This window comes from Rhinopithecus roxellana, chromosome 11 (genome assembly GCF_007565055.1).
Source record: "Rhinopithecus roxellana isolate Shanxi Qingling chromosome 11, ASM756505v1, whole genome shotgun sequence".
In the NCBI taxonomy this organism is placed as follows: Eukaryota; Metazoa; Chordata; class Mammalia; order Primates; family Cercopithecidae; genus Rhinopithecus; species Rhinopithecus roxellana.
The window spans coordinates 1,137,142-1,160,015 of NC_044559.1; the positions used below are offsets into that span (position 1 = coordinate 1,137,142).

At 38.0% G+C, this 22,874-nt stretch overlaps 1 protein-coding gene and 1 non-coding gene across 2 annotated transcripts in view; both read left to right on the forward strand.

The window, feature by feature from the left end:
* The window catches only part of LOC115900472 (ankyrin repeat domain-containing protein 30B-like), a 42,869-nt gene that overhangs the window by 721 nt on the left and 19,274 nt on the right, over positions 1-22,874 (forward strand). The window contains exons 2-6 of the mRNA XM_030941381.1: positions 9,680-9,794; positions 9,954-10,127; positions 12,004-12,110; positions 13,706-13,843; positions 16,453-16,517. Of these exons, the coding sequence (XP_030797241.1) occupies positions 9,680-9,794; positions 9,954-10,127; positions 12,004-12,110; positions 13,706-13,843; positions 16,453-16,517 (599 nt within the window). The remainder of the gene's footprint in view (positions 1-9,679; positions 9,795-9,953; positions 10,128-12,003; positions 12,111-13,705; positions 13,844-16,452; positions 16,518-22,874) is intronic.
* LOC115900511 lies at positions 15,079-15,185 on the forward strand. The gene has a single exon (XR_004060195.1). It is a non-coding gene; the product is annotated as a U6 spliceosomal RNA (small nuclear RNA).

Consider the following 22,874-nt stretch of genomic DNA (forward strand, 5'->3'; position numbering starts at 1 on the left):
GGGTTTTACTTTTAATGTACAGGTTTTAAAAGATAATGTTAGATACACTATGAAATGGTGCATAATGAAATAATTCCTATAATATATGAACTTCTTGGCTAAAAATTCTTTGGATAAAGTCCAATGTCCATTTTGATATCAATGAATGTCTATGTAAATATGTTCTTTGCTGAGGGACCCTAGAAGGAAACTTGGAGGTGGGAAGATGGTTTATGTTCTTGAATTTAAGAAGACTCATTTTTCTCAAGATGCAACTTCTTTATCAGTTTTACATAAACCAAATAAAGTTATCAACGTTTTAACATTTTTAAAATTACACAGGCTTTTACTATTGTGATGACATTTTAAATATTTTGTAACGGAATAGAAAAGTCCTGCCCTTCTAGACATCAAAATGTGCTATTAATTTGCACAAGATGGGCCGGGAGCAGTGGCTCACGCCTGTAATTCCAGCACTTTGGGTGGCTGAGGCAGGTGGATCATCTGAGGTCAGGAGTTCAAGACCAGCCTGGCCAATATGGTGAAACACCGTCTCTACAAAAGTACAAAACTTAGCCGGGCCTGATGTCGGCTGCCTGTAATTCCAGCTACTCGGGAGGCTGAGGCGGGAGAATCACTTGAACCTGATAGGTGGAGGTTGCAGTGAGCCGAGATCCTGCCATTGCAATCCAGCCTAGGCGACAGAGTGAGGCTCTGTCTAAAAAAACAAATAAACAAACAAAAAAATCACAAATTGTTTGCTAACAGCTGAAAAGACAGGTAATTGAATACAACAGAGTAGAAAATCCAGAAACACCCAAATATATGTAAGAATTTAGAACTTGATAATGGTCACACTTTATACTAGTAGGAAAAGAATTAGTTTCATAAGTGAAATGCCTGCTTTTTGGAGAAAACTAGATTTTTATGGCACAAAATAAGTTCCTGATGGAATATAGATTAAAAATTTTTAATATACAACATGATAAAAAATACCAGAAAAACATAAATGCCTATTTACACAGATACATTTTTATGTTGACAAAACCTTTCTAAGAAGCTCAGAAGCAAGCATTCTGAAGGGTAATTTAGTAAAACAAAAATTAAATTACCCTGCATATGTGAAAAAATAAAAGGCAGCATACTTGTAAATATTTACTACTCATGTGTGTGTATGTGTGTATACATATTAGATTTAAAAATCTTTGTTTTATAGAGAATTCACTCAAATCAACAGAAAATCCTCTAATTTAAAATTGGGCAATTTAAATTAGTTATCTAAATTGCAGATCTAAAAAAAGTACTGGGCCTCTAATTTAAAACTGGGCAAAGTCCTTTTTTAAGATCTGCGAGTGACCTATGCACATAGGAAACAATATTTAGTGTTCCTGGTTAGAGAAGACATTTAAGTTAAAAGAGGAATCAAATACTGTTTTCTACCTACAAAGTTTGTGAGGATAAAAAGCAGTGACATTCATAGTACTCTTTTTTTTTTTTTTCATATGCTACATTTTTCTTTTTTTTTTTTTTTATTATACTTTAAGTTCTAGGGTACATGTGCATAACGTGCAGGTTTGTTACATATGTATACTTATGCCATGTTGGTGTGCTGCACCCACCAACTCGTCAGCACCCATCAATTCATCATTTATATCATGTATAACTCCCCAATGCAATCCCTCCCTCCTCCCCGCTCCCCATGATAGGCCCCAGTGTGTGATGATCCCCTTCCCGAGTCCAAGTGATCTCATTGTTCAGTTCCCACCTATGAGTGAGAACATGCGGTGTTTGGTTTTCTCTTCTTGTGATAGTTTGCTAAGAATGATGGTTTCCAGCTGCATCCATGTCCCTACAAAGGACACAAACTCATCCTTTTTTGTGGATGCATAGTATTCCATGGTGTATATGAACATACGTGTGCATGTGTCTTTGTAGTAGAATAATTTATAATCCTTTGGGTATATACCCAGTAGTGGGATGGCTGGGTCATATGGTGCATCTAGTTCTAGATCCTTGAGGAATTGCCATACTGTTTTCCATAATGGTTGAACTAGTTTACAATCCCACCAACAGTGTAAAAGCGTTCCTATTTCTCCACATCCTCTCCAACACCTGTTGTTTCCTGACTTCTTAATGATTGCCATTCTAACTGGTGTGAGATGGTATCTCATTGTGGTTTTGATTTGCATTTCTCTGATGGCGAGTGATGATGAGCATTTTTTCACGTGTCTGTTGGCTGTGTGAATGTCTTCTTTTGAGAAATGTCTGTTCATATCCTTTGCCCACTTTTTGATGGGGTTGTTTGCTTTTTTCTTGTATATTTGTTTGAATTCTTTGTAGATTCTGGATATTAGCCCTTTGTCAGATGAGTAGGTTGCAAAAATTTTCTCCCATTCTGTAGGTTGCCTGTTCACTCTGATGGTAGTTTCTTTTGCTGTGCAAAAGCTCTTTAGTTTAATTAGATCCCATTTGTCAATTTGGCTTTTGCTGCTGTTGCTTTTGGTGTTTTAGACATGAAGTCCTTGCCCATGCCTATGTCCTGAATGGTACTACCTAGATTTTCTTCTAGGGTTTTTATGGTATTAGGTCTAACATTTAAGTCTCTAATCCATCTTGAATTAATCTTCGTATAAGGGGTAAGGAAAGGATCCAGTTTCAGCTTTCTACTTACGGCTAGCCAATTTTCCCAGCACCATTTATTAAATAGGGAATCCTTTCCCCATTTCTTGTTTCTCTCAGGTTTGTCAAAGATCAGATGGCTGTAGATGTGTGGTATTATTTCTGAGGACTCTGTTCTGTTCCATTGGTCTATATCTCTGTTTTGGTACCAGTACCATGCTGTTTTGGTTACTGTAGCCTTGTAGTATAGTTTGAAGTCAGGTAGCGTGACGCCTCCAGCTTTGTCCTTTTGACTTAGGATTGTCTTGGCAATGCGGGCTCTTTTTTGGTTCCATATGAACTTTAAAGCAGTTTTTTCCAATTCTGTGAAGAAACTCATTGGTAGCTTGATGGGGATGGCATTGAATCTATAAATAACCTTGGGCAGTATGGCCATTTTCACAATATTGATTCTTCCTATCCATGAGCATGGTATGTTCTTCCATTTGTTTGTGTCCTCTTTGATTTCACTGAGCAGTGGTTTGTAGTTCTCCTTGAAGAGGTCCTTTACATCCCTTGTAAGCTGGATTCCTAGGTATTTTATTCTCTTTGAAGCAATTGTGAATGGAAGTTCATTCCTGATTTGGCTCTCTGCTTGTCTGTTACTGGTGTATAAGAATGCTTGTGATTTTTGAACATTAATTTTGTATTCTGAGACTTTGCTGAAGTTGCTTATCAGCTTAAGGAGATTTTGGGCTGAGACAATGGGGTTTTCTAAATATACAGTCATGTCATCTGCAAACAGGGACAATTTGACTTCTTCTTTTCCTAACTGGATAACCTTGATTTCTTTCTCTTGCCTGATTGCCCTAGCCAGAACTTCCAACACTATGTTGAATAGGAGTGGTGAGAGAGGGCATCCCTGTCTTGTGCCAGTTTTCAAAGGGAATTTTTCCAGTTTTTGCCCATTCAGAATGATATTAGCTGTGGGTTTGTCATAAATAGCTCTTATCATTTTGAGGTACGTTCCATCAATACCAAATTTATTGAGCGTTTTTAGCATGAAGGGCTGTTGAATTTTGTCAAAAGCCTTTTCTGCATCTATTGAGATAATCATGTGGTTCTTGTCTTTGGTTCTGTTTATATGCTGGATTACGTTTACTGATTTGCGAATGTTGAACCAGCCTTGCATCCCAGGGATGAAGCCCACTTGATCATGGTGGATAAGCTTTTTGATGTGCTGCTGAATCCGGTTTGCCAGTATTTTATTGAGAATTTTTGCATCGATGTTCATCAGGGATATTGGTCTAAAATTCTCATTTTTTGTTGTGTCTCTGCCAGGCTTGGTATCAGGATGATGTTGGCCTCATAAAATGAGTTAGGGAGGATTCCCTCTTTTTCTATTGATTGGAATAGTTTCAGAAGGAATGGTACCAGCTCCTCCTTGTACCTCTGGTAGAATTCAGCTGTGAATCCATCTGGTCCTGGACTTTTTTTGGTGGGTAGGCTATTAATTGTTGCCTCAATTTCATAGCCTGCTATTGGTCTATTCAGGGATTCAACTTCTTCCGGGTTTAGTCTTGGGAGAGTGTAAGTGTCCAGGAAATTATCCATTTCTTCTAGATTTCCTAGTTGATTTGCGTAGAGGTGTTTATAGTATTCTCTGATGGTTGTTTGTATTTCTGTGGGGTCGGTGGTGATATCCCCTTTATCATTTTTTATTGCGTCTATTTGATTCTTCTCTCTTTTCTTCTTTATTAGTCTTGCTAGCGGTCTGTCAATTTTGTTGATCTTTTCAAAAAACCAACTCCTTGATTCATTGATTTTTTGGAGGCTTTTTTGTGTCTCTATCTCCTTCAGTTCTGCTCTGATCTTAGTTATTTCTTGCCTTCTGCTAGCTTTTGAATGTGTTTGCTCTTGCCTCTCTAGTTCTTTTAATTGTGATGTTAGAGTGTCCATTTTAGATCTTTCCTGCTTTCTCTTGTGGGCATTTAGTGCTATAAATTTCCCTCTACACACTGCTTTAAATGTGTCCCAGAGATTCTGGTATGTTGTATCTTTGTTCTCATTGGTTTCAAAGAACATCTTTATTTCTGCTTTCATTTCGTTATGTACCCAGTAGTCATTCAGGAGCAGGTTGTTCAGTTTCCATGTAGTTGAGCGGTTTTGATTGAGTTTCTTAATCCTGAGTTCTAGTTTGATTGCACTGTGGTCTGAGAGACAGTTTGTTATAATTTCTGTTCTTGTACATTTGCTGAGGAGTGCTTTACTTCCAATTATGTGGTCAATTTTGGAATAAGTGCGATGTGGTGCTGAGAAGAATGTATATTCTGTTGATTTGGGGTGGAGAGTTCTATAGATGTCTATTAGGTCCGCTTGCTGCAGAGATGAGTTCAATTCCTGGATATCCTTGTTAACTTTCTGTCTCGTTGATCTGTCTAATGTTGACAGTGGAGTGTTGAAGTCTCCCATTATTATTGTATGGGAGTCTAAGTCTCTTTGTAAGTCTCTAAGGACTTGCTTTATGAATCTGGGTGCTCCTGTATTGGGTGCATATATATTTAGGAGAGTTAGCTCTTCCTGTTGAATTGATCCCTTTACCATTATGTAATGGCCTTCTTTGTCTCTTTTGATCTTTGATGGTTTAAAGTCTGTTTTATCAGAGACTAGGATTGCAACCCCTGCTTTTTTTTTGTTCTCCATTTGCTTGGTAGATCTTCCTCCATCCCTTTATTTTGAGCCTATGTATGTCTCTGCATGTGAGATGGGTCTCCTGAATACAGCAGACTGATGGGGCTTGACTCTTTATCCAGTTTGCCAGTCTGTGTCTTTTAATTGGAGCATTTAGTCCATTTACATTTAAGGTTAATATTGTTATGTGTGAACTTGATCCTGTCATTATGATATTAACTGGTTATTTTGCTCATTAGTTGATCCAGTTTCTTCCTAGCCTCGATGGTCTTTACATTTTGGCATGTTTTTGCAATGGCTGGTACCGGTTGTTCCTTTCCATGTTTAGGGCTTCCTTCAGGGTCTCTTGTAAGGCAGGCCTGGTGGTGACAAAATCTCTAAGCATTTGCTTATCTGTAAAGGATTTTATTTCTCCTTCACTTATGAAACTTAGTTTGGCTGGATATGAAATTCTGGGTTGAAAATTCTTTTCTTTAAGAACGTTGAATATTGGCCCCCACTCTCTTCTGGCTTGTAGAGTTTCTGCCGAGAGATCTGCTGTTAGTCTGATGGGCTTCCCTTTGTGGGTAACCCGACCTTTCTCTCTGGCTGCCCTTAAGATTTTTTCCTTCATTTCAACTTTGGTGAATCTGGCAATTATGTGTCTTGGAGTTGCTCTTCTGGAGGAGTATCTTTGTGGCATTCTCTGTATTTCCTGAATTTGAATGTTGGCCTGCCCTACTAGGTTGGGGAAGTTCTCCTGGATGATATCCTGAAGAGTGTTTTCCAACTTGGTTCCGTTGTCCCCCTCACTTTCAGGCACCCCAATCAGACGTAGATTTGGTCTTTTTACATAATCCCATACTTCTTGCAGTCTTTGTTCATTTCTTTTTCTTCTTTTTTCTTTTGGTTTCTCTTCTCGCTTCATTTCATTCATTTGATCCTCAATCGCTGATACTCTTTCTTCCAGTTGATCGAGTCGGTTACTGAAGCTTGTGCATTTGTCACGTATTTCTCATGTCATGGTTTTCATCTCTGTCATTTCGTTTATGATCTTCTCTGCATTAATTAGTCTAGCTGTCAATTCTTCCACTCTTTTTTCAAGATTTTTAGTTTCTTTGCGCTGGGTACGTAATTCCTCCTTTAGCTCTGAGAAGTTTGATGGACTGAAGCCTTCTTCTCTCATCTCGTCAAAGTCATTCTCTGACCAGCTTTGATCCATTGCTGGCGATGGGCTGCGCTCCTTTGCAGGGGGAGATGCGCTCTTATTTTTTGAATTTCCAGCTTTTCTGCCCTGCTTCTTCCCCATCTTTGTGGTTTTATCTGTCTCTGGTCTTTGATGATGGTGACGTACTGATGGGGTTTTGGTATAGGTGTCCTTCCTGTTTGATAGTTTTCCTTCTGACAGTCAGAAGGACTGTCTGTTGGTCTGTTGGAGATTGCTTGAGGTCGACTCCAGACCCTGTTTGCCTGGGTATCAGCAGCAGAGGTTGCCGAAGATAGAATATTGCTGAACAGCGAGTGTACCTGTCTGATTCTTCCTTTGGAAGTTTCCTCTCAGGGGTGTACTCCACCCTGTGAGGTGTGGGGTGTCAGACTGCCCCTAGTGGGGGATGTCTCCCAGCTAGGCTACTCAGGGGTCAGGGACCCACCTGAGCAGGCAGTCTGTCCGTTTTCAGATCTCAACCTCCGCGTTGGGAGATCCACGGCTCTCCCCAAAGCTGTCAGACAGAGTTGTTCGCGTCTGCACCGGCTCCCGCTGCTTCCCCTGTTGGTCTTCAGCTGTGCGCTGTCCCCAGAGGTGGAGACTACAGAGACAGGCAGTCTTCCTTGAGCTGCTGTGAGCTCCACCCAGTTCGAGCTTCCCAGCGGCTTTGTTTACCTACTTAAGCCTCAGCAATGGCGGGCGCCCCTCCCCCAGCCTCGCTGCTGCCTTGCGGATAGATCGCCGCAGACTGCTGTGTTAGCAGTGAGGGAGGCTCTGTGGGCGTGGGACCCTCCCGGCTAGGTGTGGGATATATTCTCCCGGTGTGCCTGTCTGCTTAAAGCACAGTATTGGGGTGGGAGTTACCCGATTTTCCAGGTGTTGTGTGTCTCAGTTCCCCTTGCTAGGAAAACGGATTCCCTTCCCCCTTGCACTTCCAGGTGAGGCGATGCCTCGCCCTGCTTCAGCTCTCGCTAGTCAGGCTGCAGCAGCTGACCAGCACCGATTGTCCGGCACTCCCTAGTGAGATGACCCCAGTACCTCAGTTGAAAATGCAGAAATCACCGGTCTTCTGTGTCGCTCGCGCTGGGAGTTGGAGACTGGAGCTGTTCCTATTCGGCCATCTTGCTCCGCCCCCACCCATAGTACTCTTTAAAGTGTAAGTTTCGGATGACTTTTCAAATAGACAATTTGATGGTAAGTACCATATTTAAAAATTGTATATGCCCATTAGTGATCAGTTCTATTATACTAAAATATTTTTAGAAAATAATGAAACATACTCACAATTTCTTTTCTGAGCACTGCTTAAAATATCAATGTATTAAAAAGAATCCATTTAATGGTTTTTACAAATACATTTCAGTGAGTTTACAGCATGGGATAATATGTGACCACTCAAGGCAGAAACATATACAGAAGTATGTTGACATTTGAAAATTGATTTTGGTGTACCAAGTGAGGGTAAAATTCAGTTTGATTATACATACAGACTATGGTCTTGTGTTATCGGAAATTATGTCCAAAATATGATAAAATTTGTTATTTGAGGACATTTGTTTTAATATAAAATGCTTTTCCTTTTTATTATTTTTGATTTCTGCATTGAGCATGTACAATGCTATTAGTAAAAGTTTATTATTAATGAAATAATTTTTGGGAAGAGCAGCAATATGTATTTTGCACAGATAAAGATAATTTCTCGCTTTATAGATTTTTTCTGTGCATTAGTATATTCTGTGAACTTTTAGCATCTTCAGAAGAGAATCTTTTTATCTGTGCTTATTGATTTACACATACATTTTATTAAACACATATTTTTATTATACATAGATTTATTACTTATATGTCAATAACTATAGATTAATCATTTTAGTGTAGTTTTATTATTAGAAAAATAAAATAGCAAATATAAGTGCTTTATTTATAGCAATTTTTTAAGATATTGAACTTCCTAACTTATTTATCTATTCTTTTAATCCATTCATCACATGTAAGCTGAATGCCTATTATGTAGAAGATACATTCTATTAACTCTCAAGACCTTTTCATCCTTAAAAATTTCACATTTACCTGCTCAGCCTGAGCAAAGTGAGGGATTTAAAATTGGAGTATTAGAGCTGAATCTCAATTTAAGCTTTTCCTCTCATCTTTCAAACAAAAACACTTCTGAAGTGAGAAACTAGTAAAAGATAACTACCAACCATGATATTGGAAATTTATAACAGCTCTAAATAGTAATATTAATCGTCAAAAACATCTAATTTACATGCATTCTATAAATCTAAATATGAATTTCCATACATTCTGTAAATCTAAATATGGAATAAAATGAGCCATACCTATTTATTTGAATCCAAAGTTTTCTTTGGCTTGAAGTTTTTAAAATATTAAAGAAATAGCTTGTTTTAACAATTTGTTGTTTTTATTTCAACTCTCCTTTTGTGTAGTACTCTTAAAAGGTATAATTTCTTTCAGTGTCAATCCTGTGAGTAGGACTGCCATACATATGTATGTATATACCATATTCCACTTCTTGGAAGGCACTGTGAATTGTGTGATGCCTCCTTATTTTATGCACCAATAAAAGATTGTTTAAATTTCCGCCAAATATAGTTGTAATAAATAATGAATTATAAATGGCATTTCCATGTCAGAGATGTTAAAATATGAGAAATTGAGCATCTTAGAATCTTTAAAATACTGTGTTACCTCTAACTTTTAAAACACACCACAAAGTAGGCATAATTGCACCATTTTACTTAAAATGTTTTCTTTGTTAAGTAGTAGTAATAATTATAATATCTAACAATTACTGAGCTGTTACACGTACTAGGAACTCTCCCAAATACTTTGCATAGATTCTCATTGAGGCATCACAGTGATGTCCTGAGATAACTACTGTATTCATCTTCATTTGATTGATGAGAAAATCGAGGTGCAGAAAGTTTAAGTGACAGCTAGAAAGTGAAAGATCTTAAAGTAATATTCAAGCTCAAGTTGAACTGAATCCAAAGGTCAAGTTCTTTGCATTCAAACAGGCCACTCTTTCGTTAATGTAGTGAGCAAAAAGAGTGAATGAACATTGTACTTTCTTCAGGAGAATATTAAATATTTGTTTAGAAGGCAGAGAAAGAGCCTGGTATTTAATGTTTACAATTACATAAATCATTGTATGTTTTGAGACAGTGGACTAAACTTTGCCAACAAGTCCTCTCACTCTCATAGGACTGCTCTACACTGGGCCTGTGTCAACGGTCATGCAGAAGTAGTAACATTTCTGGTAGACAGAAAGTGCCAACTTGATGTCCTTGATGGCGAAAGCAGGACACCTCTGATCAAGGTATATAGTAGTCAATTTTTTTCAGTAGAAGATGGATTTAGTTCAAATACACAGAATAAAAATGAATTCAGTTGAAACGCAACTAGTCTGTGAAACCTGTGGAATACTTATTTTGATTTCCTATAATTTATAATTTACTTCTTGCTTTAATACCGACAGGCTCTGCAATGCCAGAGGGAGGCTTGTGCAAATATTCTGATAGATTCTGGTGCTGATGTAAATGCTGTAGATATGTATGGCAACACACCTCTCCATTATGCTGTTTATAGTGAGAATTTATCAATGGTGGCAAAACTGCTGTCCCATGATGCAGCCATCGAAGTGCAAAACAAGGTAGACGTTAACCAATGTTATTTTCAAAATATTTGAAATCCATTTGTTTTAATGTTAACATACGTAAAACTGTTATATTTGGAAGCTCAAACATTCCTTGAATGAAAATAAGTTGAAAGAACTTAATTACCTAAGATTTTACTTTAAATATTAATATTTTTACAAGAACTATTAGAGACTATGGCTTTTCTGTGCATTTATGATAAATATTTGAGTTTGTTAAAGGTAAAACTTTTTCAAATATTCTTTCCCACCCAAGTTTTTTTTCTTTCCAATTATTGTAAAACTACAGGAAAGCAAAATTTGCCTTCATAAATTGAGTCAACATGTAAAATTTAGGAGACATGCAGAAATCTAGATTTCTTCTTAAAGGATTGAATCTGGTGTCTCTTGAGCCCATATGACTGTTCGGCATGCTAAGAAGACGTTTTAGCTTTATACAAAGCATATGTTTCCAGTTTGCTACTGTGCCCACCTAGTTACATCACTTACTCAACTTACCTCTTTTGCCTTTGTAAATATTTCAGTGATCAATTCCTCTCTCATAGTATATGTTGGTAAAGATTTCAAGGTATTCAAGGCAGTTTATTGGTGTTTATAATATATAGTTTATATTTTACATTAATTCATTAATATTGGGGTTGACTTCTAGAATTTAGAAGATTTTTTTAAACAATGATTTTTCTGTATATAAACCATAAATAATAATCTTTTATTAGAATGCTTTTAAGCCTTTTTAGATTAATCATGGTTGTATTTGAATAAGTTATGCACATTGCAGAAAATATTATATCCTTCTCAGAATTGTCCCTTAAAATTCGAGTGATTTAGGGGCTTCTATTATGCTAATCCACATAGATGAGTTAGAACTTTCATTAATAAGCCATTTTATTCATGTTTTTGATGTTTTGCCAAAAATTAAGTAGCAATTACAATAGAAACCAGAATACAAATGGATTATTGCATTTTAAGAAATAGATATGCATTAGGATCCTAGGATTGTCATTATAATTGAGAATAAACTTTTATACTGACTTTCTAATAGCTGAGATAAAATCTTATTGTCTTGTAACAGAAGAAACCCCATGGACCATTTAATAATAAGCAGTCAAAGTTCATTTGAAGCCAATCTCTTTTAATTTAGAGCCACTTCCTTAGTGATTCATTTAGCGCAGGAGTGCCTGACATTGGCATCTGGGATCTTGGGATTATTGATAGAAGAGAATCAAGAGAGTTTTTATCACCTAGAGGAAACCTCCATTTTTCTTGGGAAGCTTACAAAACTGTATTCCTGAAATTCTAATTTGTCAAATGTTAATCTCTGCCACAAAAATACATTGTCAAATAAGTATTAGGCAAAGTTCAAGTCATTTATTGAATAATGGACATTTAATTCACAGTTTTATAATATTTCTGGAACATATATAATGGTGGAATCTGTTGGGGTACAGTGCTTCTGGTAAGGTAATTATTCTCTGGAATATAGTTTAAGAAACACTGCCCTAGAGGTAATTATTTAGATTACTCATTTAGTCAAAAACAAATTATTTACTACTATGTCTTAGGGTTTAAGGATATAGAGATAAAAGATACAGCCCTTGCCCTCAAGAAGCTCTTGGTTTAGGTGGGAAACCATAAAATCATTACAATATAATGATTTTTGGAGATAACCAGAGTTAATGTGGTGATGCAGAGGTTGAATGTTTATAAGGGAAGGTGCAGTGCATGGGATAGCACAGAAAAGGGAGAAAGAAGGGACTGCTATTGATTTACTTTCTATTTTATGTGTTTAAGTTAATAGGATATTATACAAGGTATTCTGTTCAGTTGAGAAATATGTAATTTCATGATTATAAATTGTTTTGATATTTTGCAGGCTAGCCTCACACCTCTTTTACTGGCCATAATGCAAAGAAGTGAGCGAATTGTGGAATTCTTACTGACAAAAAATGCAAATGCAAATGCAGTTAATGAGTTTAAATGGTATGGTACTTTTTTTTTTATTAAAAAACACTTGACTAGTGTTCTAGAGTAATAACACTCAAGTCAGAAATATTAAATTAACAATATTTAGTTAAAATTATTAGATTATAGTGAAACATATCAACACAAATTATCAGAAGAAAAGCAATTATTTGGACTGGTCAACATAAAGAACAGTATATAGTAGCACTTATCTTCTCTTATTATATCGACTGATTCTTATGTGTAATCTGATGTTTTTGGTTGCATCATCTTCTATTAATGAAAGTGGTTCTGTATTCGTTTTAAGAAGTGTGAATCTTTTCAGTTTATTTTATAATTCAATATTGAATTATTAACAGTTTTATAGTATTTTTCTAACTTCTCTTTTTTATACACTTTTTAAAAATGCAATATTTGCTGGGCACGGTAGCTGTCGCCTGTTATCCCAGCACTTTGGGAGGCCAAGGTGATTGGATCACATGAGGCCAGGAGTTTGAGACCAGCTTAGCCAATATAAGCTGGTGAAACCCTATCTCTAATAAAAACACAAAAATTAGCTGGGCATGGTGGCACATGCCTGTAGTCCCAGCTACTCAGGGGGCTGAGGCACGAAAATTGCTTGACCCAAGAGGCAGAGGTTGCAGTGAGCTGAGATCATGCCACCACACTCCAGCCTGGGTAATAGAGTGAGATTCTGTCTCAAAGAAAAAAAAAGCAATATTAAATAGAAATAGGAGTATAAAATCATTTTGTCTTTAGGATGACTATTTGCTGTAATAAAGTTGTTTTCCTTGAAGCATATTAATTTTAGGTTATCCCTATGTGACTGTTAATTGCTGTCACCAGATACTGTGAATTTATTATTATTTTTTCCTTTTTTATTCATAGGGTATTTTTAATTTGAATGGGTAGAGGGAAGAAAGACATCTTTAATTGGATTAATATTTTAGTTAATTAAGATAAGCCATAGGTGAGTGATAAAGAGAAAAGATGCTTTTGATTCACACAAGACTGAGTTTAATTTATAGCTTCCTCACTTGATAGGTGTGACTTTGCAAACATTGCTTAATACCAAGTATGATTTTCTATATGAAAAGGAGAATAATAATATGTCCTTTAAGAATGATTATATTGAAGTAACATTATAAATATCAACAGCATTTAATTCAGTATTTCATACGTTGTTATCAGCATCATTAACTAAACTTACCATGACTGCTACTACTATCATTATTCCTAATATTGTTTTAAGCCTTCAGATTGCTCTCACTTGTCTAACTTCTAGCTGATTTTGAAGTACAAAATATTATATTAGACTAAGGAAGAAATAGATAATTTTTCACTTAAATATTTACCTCTTTGAGATTAGTGAACAAAGCATAATTCCTTGCCCCTCAAAGGACTTTATGTTAGCCAATTCTAGTATGCCATATCCCAGTGGGACATGAGTCTTTTTGCCCCTTCCTTTTAGATTTGGTGGTGATTTGCAAGGATAAACACTTGAGCACTCAAGATACTTATGTTTGTTAGTACATGTAAATGGTTAATTCTACACTGACAGGCACATATTAAATTGGTTCTGCTCATAATAAGTTATCTCTTTGTTATTTTAGCACAGCCCTTATGCTTGCCATATGTGAGGGATCATCACAGTTAGTCGGCATGCTTCTTCAGCAAAATGTTGACATCTTTGCTGAAGATGTGTATGGAATGACTGCAGAACATTATGCTGCTGCTTGTGGAGTTAATCTGTAAGTGTTTACATTTAAAAGCTAGGTGAGATTTTATAGTTTGTTTCAGGTAGTTTTTGAATGACAGTGACTTAGTTCGCTTCATCAGCCAGAAACTAGGCAAAACGCCAGACTAGTTAGAAGGAGTATTGGGTCCAGGATTCTTTATTTTAGGACTTTCAACAACTTTATCCCTAGGGATCCTAATGTTGACTGCTTGATTTGAAGTATAATCCCTATGCCCGGGATAAATACAGTGTCACAATGTTAATTTTTCTAATTAGTTATTTGGGTCTTGAAATGTTCACTTTGGCAGAAAACCTGATAGTGTCCCCTGGGGGTTGTCTTCCATATCTCAATACTTGAATTTTTAAAAAGAATCTAAGGGGTTCCTTAAGTCCAAGGAAGATAGTCATTTTGTATAAGTCAGAAGGACTAGGGGGGACATGGCCATTCTCTTCATTTTGTTATTTTCATTGATTCTGTTGCTGCATCGTTGCCATTGAAATTGCGCCTGCAGTCTGGCAATGATCGACCTTTGTGACCAGGATGCCCTTACTAGCACAGATCCCTCAGTTTTCATAGTGATCCATATGTACACTTCAAAGTTATTACAGTTTTTTAAAATTCACATACATATTCTCAGCCATTGTTTCCAAAGTACCAGCACTCCGCTCTGGCAGCTAGAACTTTTATCTTTAGCCACACACATAGTGAGCAAATTGACCCTTCTCCTCCCACTCAAAACCGCATGTGAAACCCACATCTTAACCTGGACTTGGCCTAGACCTTCATGTTAAGTTATCCTTTGAGTGACTTCTTTCTATTTTCTCTAGCAAATATTAGTTGTGACAGTTTAAAACTGTAAGTCAGGTTGAAATAATGTTACAGGAAGAAATTAGAGATCCATTTTTGTTCTGTTACCAGATTTATATCCCTGGCCCTTTATATCCTGTGTAGCACCATTTAGTAGGTAGTGGAAGGTTTCGTCTTATTCTGTAAAATCCCATGTCATCTTTCCAAAGTTGTAGTGGGTTCCAACTTGTGGTTGTCCCCTCAAGTGATTCTTTTCTCCTAAAAGTAAAAATCTTCCTTGTTACTTGCATCTCTACCTTGAGTTTTTAAAATATTTTCAAATTCTGCATTACCATGAAGCCATTCAATAGACTTCACTCTATCTCAAGTAAGTTGTTTAGATTTAACAGAGCTAAGCCTCATCCATCACTGATAGTCTTCACATATAAAAGTAGGGATTTGTGCTGACTTCAGGGGTACATATGCTAAAATTGAAACAATGTCGAGAAGGTCAGCATGGTCCCTGCACAAGGATGACATACAAATCTGTGAAGTGTTGCATATTTCTTGCAGTCCCCAAAAGGACATCTGACTACTTTCTAACTAGCTCCAAGGAAACAGTGTGAGTCAAAGCAAAATGGGTGACACCCATTTTGCAATTGTGATTTTCATACAAAAAATATTTATGTAAGGTGATATATGAAATGAGGTGTGGTAACACATAGGATCTTCTGTGCAATATGTTGTTAGTAGGCATCTCAGAAATGAGAAAATACCAACTTGCATCTTCTTTGTGGAACTTATAAAAAATAAAGGTAGGGTTTTGTCTTCTACAGCAGCTGGAAATGAACATAGTGACTAAGCATCATTCTAACAAAGATTTGTTCATTCAGGTTAAGGGAGGTAGATAAAGAGTAGTAGTAGTCCAAGCCAGATGCTGACATCTGTTAGTTTTCTGCCTTTGGTGTGACTGATGAACTCAGTAATAGAGGATAATCAGGTTATCCAATTTAATGAATTAATATATTTATAAATAAATTTCATTACAAATTATAAAATAGCTTAGATGCCTTGAATTACAAGCCACAAGGAACAGAACATCTAATAACCAAAAGCAGGAATTAATAACAGAAAACTGCAACATTTGAACAATATAACCTATGAATAAACACTTTTTTTAAAAAAAATTAAATTTATTTTTTGTAGAGACAGAGTCTCCCTGGGTTGCCCAGGCTGGTCTTGAACTTCTAGGCTCAAGCAATCCTCCTGTCTCAGCATCCCAAAGTGATTGCATCACAGGCATGAGCCACTGCACCAGGCCAACACATGGTGTTTTATTGGGAATTTTAAAATAGCTTCAGCAATAAGGTTCAAGAATAAATTATTTCATTGCTTCATTATTTCTTTGAGCATTTTTAAAATGTTTTCTTGTTAAATCTTTGTGATAACCTAGTGAAATAAGGCTCTAAAATCCTCATTTTTAGAAGACATTGAGCCTAAGATAAGCAACTTGTTCAAGAAAAAATACCTGTTGGTAACTGCGCTAAGACTTTTTCTGAGTTAGGGACATTTTCCATTAAGCCAAGCTAACTCTAGTTAAATTTACTGAGTTATACAGCCCTCAATTCATGAGTATTTCATCTTGCTTTATTTCTTCTTTCATTAGAAGCCTAATAAGTTCATAGAGCTTACAAACTTAAAGTCTATGGAATAAGTAATATTCTGATGTTAGCTCTGATATTGTCTGAAATACTCTAAGAACTTAATAAATTTAGTAAATGTTTTTTATATCAGCGTTAAAATAGTAATTTTATTTATTACATTTTTATACGTAGCATTCATCAACAACTTTTGAAACATATACGAAAATTATCTAAAAATCCTCAAAATACCAATCCAGGTAAGATTTCGGATAGTAAGCTACTCTTGGTGGTGCTACCATAAGATTATGGAAGTGTTGATCACGAAAAAGCAATTCAAAAAGCAATGTGTAAATAGCATGTGTTTACATATATATATATGTATATGTGGGTGTGTACATATGTGTATATATAGCTTTGATTTAATTTTTTTAGTTTATTATTCAGAGTTAGTTAAGAATTTAGGGGGGGCGGAGCAAGATGGCCGAATAGGAACAACTCCAGTCTCCAACTCCCAGCGCGAGCGACACAGAAGACCGGTGATTTCTGCATTTTCAACTGAGGTACTGGGGTCATCTCACTAGGGAGTGCCGGACAATCGGTGCTGGTCAGCTGCTGCAGCCTGACCAGCGAGAGCTGAAGCAGGGCGAGGCATCGCCTCACCTGGAAGCGCAAGGGGGAAGGGGATCCGTTTTCCTAGCCAGGGGAACTGAGACACACAACACCTGGAAAATCGGGTAACTCCCACCCCAATACTGCGCTGTAAGCATACAGGCATTCCAGGAGAATATATCCCACACCTGGCCGGGAGGGTCCCACGCCCACGAAGCCTCCCTCACTGCTAACACAGCAGTCTGCCGCGATCTATCCGCAAGGCAGCAGCGAGGCTGGGGGAGGGGCGCCCGCCATTGCTGAGGCTTAAGTAGGTAAACAAAGCCGCTGGGAAGCTCGAACTGGGTGGAGCTCACAGCAGCTCAAGGAAGCCTGCCTGTCTCTGTAGTCTCCACCTCTGGGGACAGCGCACAGCTGAAGACCAACAGGGGAAGTAGCGGGAGCCGGTGCAGACGCGAAGGACTCTGTCTGACAGCTTTGGGGAGAGCCGCGGATCTCCCAACGCGGAGGTTGAGATCTGAGAACGGACAGACTGCCTGCTCAGGTGTGTCCCTGACCCCTGAGTAGCCTAGCTGGGAGAAATCCCCCACTAGGGGCAGTCTGACACCCCACACCTCACAGGGTGGAGTACACCCCTGAGAGGACACTTCCAAAGGAAGAATCAGACAGGTACACTCGCTGTTCAGCAATATTCTATCTTCGGCAACCTCTGCTGCTGATACCCAGGCAAACAGGGTCTGGAGTGGACCTCAAGCAATCTCCAACAGACCAACAGAGAGTCCTTCTGACTGTCAGAAGGAAAACTATCAAACAGGAAGGACACCTATACCAAAACCCCATCAGTTCGTCACCACCATCAAAGACCAGAGACAGATAAAACCACAAAGATGGGGAAGAAGCAGGGCAGAAAAGCTGGAAATTCAAAAAATAAGAGCGCATCTCCCCCTGCAAAGGAGCGCAGCCCATCACCAGCAACGGATCAAAGCTGGTCAGAGAATGACTTGGACGAGAGGAGAGAAGAAGGCTTCAGTCCATCAAACTTATCAGAGCTAAAGGAGGAATTACGTACCCAGCGCAAAGAAACTAAAAATCTTGAAAAAAGAGTGGAAGAATTGACAGCTAGACTCATTAATGCAGAGAAGATCATAAACGAAATGACAGAGATGAAAACCATGACACGAGAAATACGTGACAAATGCACAAGCTTCAGTAACCGACTCGATCAACTGGAAGAAAGAGTATCAGCGATTGAAGATCAAATGAATGAAATGAAGCGAGAAGAGAAACCAAAAGAAAAAAGAAGAAAAAGAAATGAGCAAAGCCTGCAAGAAGTATGGGATTACGTAAAAAGACCAAATCTACGTCTGATTGGGGTGCCTGAAAGTGAGGGGGAAAATGGAACCAAGTTGGAAAACACTCTTCAGGATATCATCCAGGAGAACTTCCCCAACCTAGTAGGGCAGGCCAACATTCAAATTCAGGAAATACAGAGAACGCCACAAAGATACTCCTCCAGAAGAGCAACTCCAAGACACATAATTGCCAGATTCACCAAAGTTGAAATGAAGGAAAAAATCTTAAGGGCAGCCAGAGAGAAAGGTCGGGTCACCCACAAAGGGAAGCCCATCAGACTAACAGCAGATCTCTCGGCAGAAACTCTACAAGCCAGAAGAGAGTGGGGGCCAATATTCAACGTTCTTAAAGAAAAGAATTTTAAACCCAGAATTTCATATCCAGCCAAACTAAGTTTCATAAGTGAAGGAGAAATAAAATCCTTTACAGATAAGCAAATGCTTAGAGATTTTGTCACCACCAGGCCTGCCTTACAAGAGACCCTGAAGGAAGCCCTAAACATGGAAAGGAACAACCGGTACCAGCCATCGCAAAAACTTGGCAAAATGTAAAGACCATCGAGGCTAGGAAGAAACTGCATCAACTAACGAGCAAAATAACCAGTTAATATCATAATGGCAGGATCAAGTTCACACATAACAATATTAACCTTAAATGTTAATGGACTAAATGCTCCAATTAAAAGACACAGACTGGCAAACTGGATAAAGAGTCAAGACCCATCAGTCTGCTGTATTCAGGAGACCCATCTCACATGCAGAGACACACATAGGCTCAAAATAAAGGGATGGAGGAAGATCTACCAAGCAAATGGAGAACAAAAAAAAGCAGGGGTTGCAATCCTAGTCTCTGATAAAACAGACTTTAAACCATCAAAGATCAAAAGAGACAAAGAAGGCCATTACATAATGGTAAAGGGATCAATTCAACAGGAAGAGCTAACTCTCCTAAATATATATGCACCCAATACAGGAGCACCCAGATTCATAAAGCAAGTCCTTAGAGACTTACAAAGAGACTTAGACTCCCATACAATAATAATGGGAGACTTCAACACTCCGCTGTCAACATTAGACAGATCAACGAGACAGAAAGTTAACAAGGATATCCAGGAATTGAACTCATCTCTGCACCAAGCGGACCTAATAGACATCTATAGAACTCTCCACCCCAAATCAACAGAATATACATTCTTCTCAGCACCACATCGCACTTATTCCAAAATTGACCACATAATTGGAAGTAAAGTACTCCTCAGCAAATGTAAAAGAACAGAAATTATAACAAACTGTCTCTCAGACCACAGTGCAATCAAACTAGAACTCAGGACTAAGAAACTCAATCAAAACCGCTCGACTACATGGAAACTGAACAACCTGCTCCTGAATGACTACTGGGTACATAACGAAATGAAAGCAGAAATAAAGATGTTCTTTGAAACCAATGAGAACAAAGATACAACATACCAGAATCTCTGGGACACATTTAAAGCAGTGTGTAGAGGGAAATTTATAGCACTAAATGCCCACAAGAGAAAGCAGGAAAGATCTAAAATTGACACTCTAACATCACAATTAAAAGAACTAGAGAGGCAAGAGCAATCACATTCAAAAGCTAGCAGAAGGCAAGAAATAACAAAGATCAGAGCCGAACTGAAGGAGATAGAGACACAAAAAACCCTCCAAAAAATCAATGAATCCAGGAGTTGGTTTTTTGAAAAGATCAACAAAATTGACAGACCGCTAGCAAGGCTAATAAAGAAAAAAAGAGAGAGGAATCAAATAGATGCAATAAAAAATGATAAAGGGGATATCACCACTGACCCCACAGAAATACAAACTACCATCAGAGAATACTATAAACGCCTCTACGCAAATCAACTAGAAAATCTAGAAGAAATGGATAATTTCCTGGACACTTACACTCTCCCAAGGCTAAACCAGGAAGAAGTTGAATCCCTGAATAGACCAATAGCAGGCTCTGAAATTGAGGCAACAATTAATAGCCTACCCACCAAAAAAAGTCCAGGACCAGATGGATTCACAGCTGAATTCTACCAGAGGTACAAGGAGGAGCTGGTACCATTCCTTCTGAAACTATTCCAATCAATAGAAAAAGAGGGAATCCTCCCTAACTCATTTTATGAGGCCAACATCATCCTGATACCAAAGCCTGGCAGAGACACAACAAAAAAAGAGAATTTTAGACCAATATCCCTGATGAACATTGATGCAAAAATCCTCAATAAAATACTGGCAAACCGGATTCAGCAGCACATCAAAAAGCTTATCCACCATGATCAAGTGGGCTTCATCCCTGGGATGCAAGGCTGGTTCAACATTCGCAAATCAATAAACGTAATCCAGCATATAAACAGAACCAAAGACAAGAACCACATGATTGTCTCAATAGATGCAGAAAAGGCTTTTGACAAAATTCAACAGCCCTTCATGCTAAAAACGCTCAATAAATTCGGTATTGATGGAACATACCTCAAAATAATAAGAGCTATTTATGACAAACCCACAGCTAATATCATACTGAATGGGCAAAAACTGGAAAAATTCCCTTTGAAAACTGGCACAAGACAGGGATGCCCTCTCTCACCACTCCTATTCAACATAGTGTTGGAAGTTCTGGCTAGAGCAGTCAGGCAAGAGAAAGAAATCAAGGGTATCCAGTTAGGAAAAGAAGAAGTCAAATTGTCCCTGTTTGCAGATGACATGATTGTATATTTAGAAAACCCCATCGTCTCAGCCCAAAATCTCCTTAAGCTGATAAGCAACTTCAGCAAAGTCTCAGGATACAAAATCAATGTGCAAAAATCACAAGCATTCTTATACACCAGTAACAGACAAGCAGAGAGCCAAATCAGGAATGAACTTCCATTCACAATTGCTTCAAAGAGAATAAAATACCTAGGAATCCAGCTTACAAGGGATGTAAAGGACCTCTTCAAGGAGAACTACAAACCACTGCTCAGTGAAATCAAAGAGGACACAAACAAATGGAAGAACATACCATGCTCATGGATAGGAAGAATCAATATCGTGAAAATGGCCATACTCCCCAAGGTTATTTATAGATTCAATGCCATCCCCATCAAGCTACCAATGAGTTTCTTCACAGAATTGGAAAAAACTGCTTTAAAGTTCATATGGAACCAAAAAAGAGCCCGCATTGCCAAGACAATCCTAAGTCAAAAGGACAAAGCTGGAGGCGTCACCCTACCTGACTTCAAACTATACTACAAGGCTACAGTAACCAAAACAGCATGGTACTGGTACCAAAACAGAGATATAGACCAATGGAACAGAACAGAGTCCTCAGAAATAATACCGCACATCTACAGCCATCTGATCTTTGACAAACCTGAGAGAAACAAGAAATGGGGAAAGGATTCCCTATTTAATAAATGGTGCTGGGAAAATTGGCTAGCCATAAGTAGAAAGCTGAAACTGGATCCTTTCCTTACCCCTTATACGAAGATTAATTCAAGATGGATTAGAGACTTAAATGTTAGACCTAATACCATAAAAACCCTAGAAGAAAATCTAGGTAGTACCATTCAGGACATAGGCATGGGCAAGGACTTCATGTCTAAAACACCAAAAGCAACGGCAGCAAAAGCCAAAATTGACAAATGGGATCTAATTAAACTAAAGAGCTTTTGCACAGCAAAAGAAACTACCATCAGAGTGAACAGGCAACCTACAGAATGGGAGAAAATTTTTGCAACCTACTCATCTGACAAAGGGCTAATATCCAGAATCTACAAAGAACTCAAACAAATATACGAGAAAAAAACAAACAACCCCATCAAAAAGTGGGGAAAGGATATGAACAGACATTTCTCAAAAGAAGATATTCATACAGCCAACAGACACATGAAAAAATGCTCATCATCACTGGCCATCAGAGAAATGCAAATCAAAACCACAATGAGATACCATCTCACACCAGTTAGAATGGCAATCATTAAGAAGTCAGGAAACAACAGGTGTTGGAGAGGATGTGGAGAAATAGGAACACTTTTACACTGTTGGTGGGATTGTAAACTAGTTCAACCATTATGGAAAACAGTATGGCAATTCCTCAAGGATCTAGAACTAGATGTACCATATGACCCAGCCATCCCACTACTGGGTATATACCCAAAGGATTATAAATTAGTCTACTACAAAGACACATGTACACGTATGTTTATTGCGGCACTATTCACAATAGCAAAGACTTGGAATCAACCCAAATGTCCATCTGTGACAGACTGGATTAAGAAAATGTGGCACATATACACCATGGAATACTATGCAGCCATAAAAAAGGATGAGTTTGCGTCCTTTGTAGGGACATGGATGCAGCTGGAAACCATCATTCTTAGCAAACTATCACAAGAAGAGAAAACCAAACACCGCATGTTCTCACTCATAGGTGGGAACTGAACAATGAGATCACTTGGACTCGGGAAGGGGAACATCACACACTGGGGTCTATCATGGGGAGGGGGGAGGGGGGAGGAGGGAGGGATTGCATTGGGGAGTTATACATGATATAAATGATGAATTGATGGGTGCTGACGAGTTGATGGGTGCAGCACACCAACATGGCATAAGTATACATATGTAACAAACCTGCACGTTATGCACATGTAC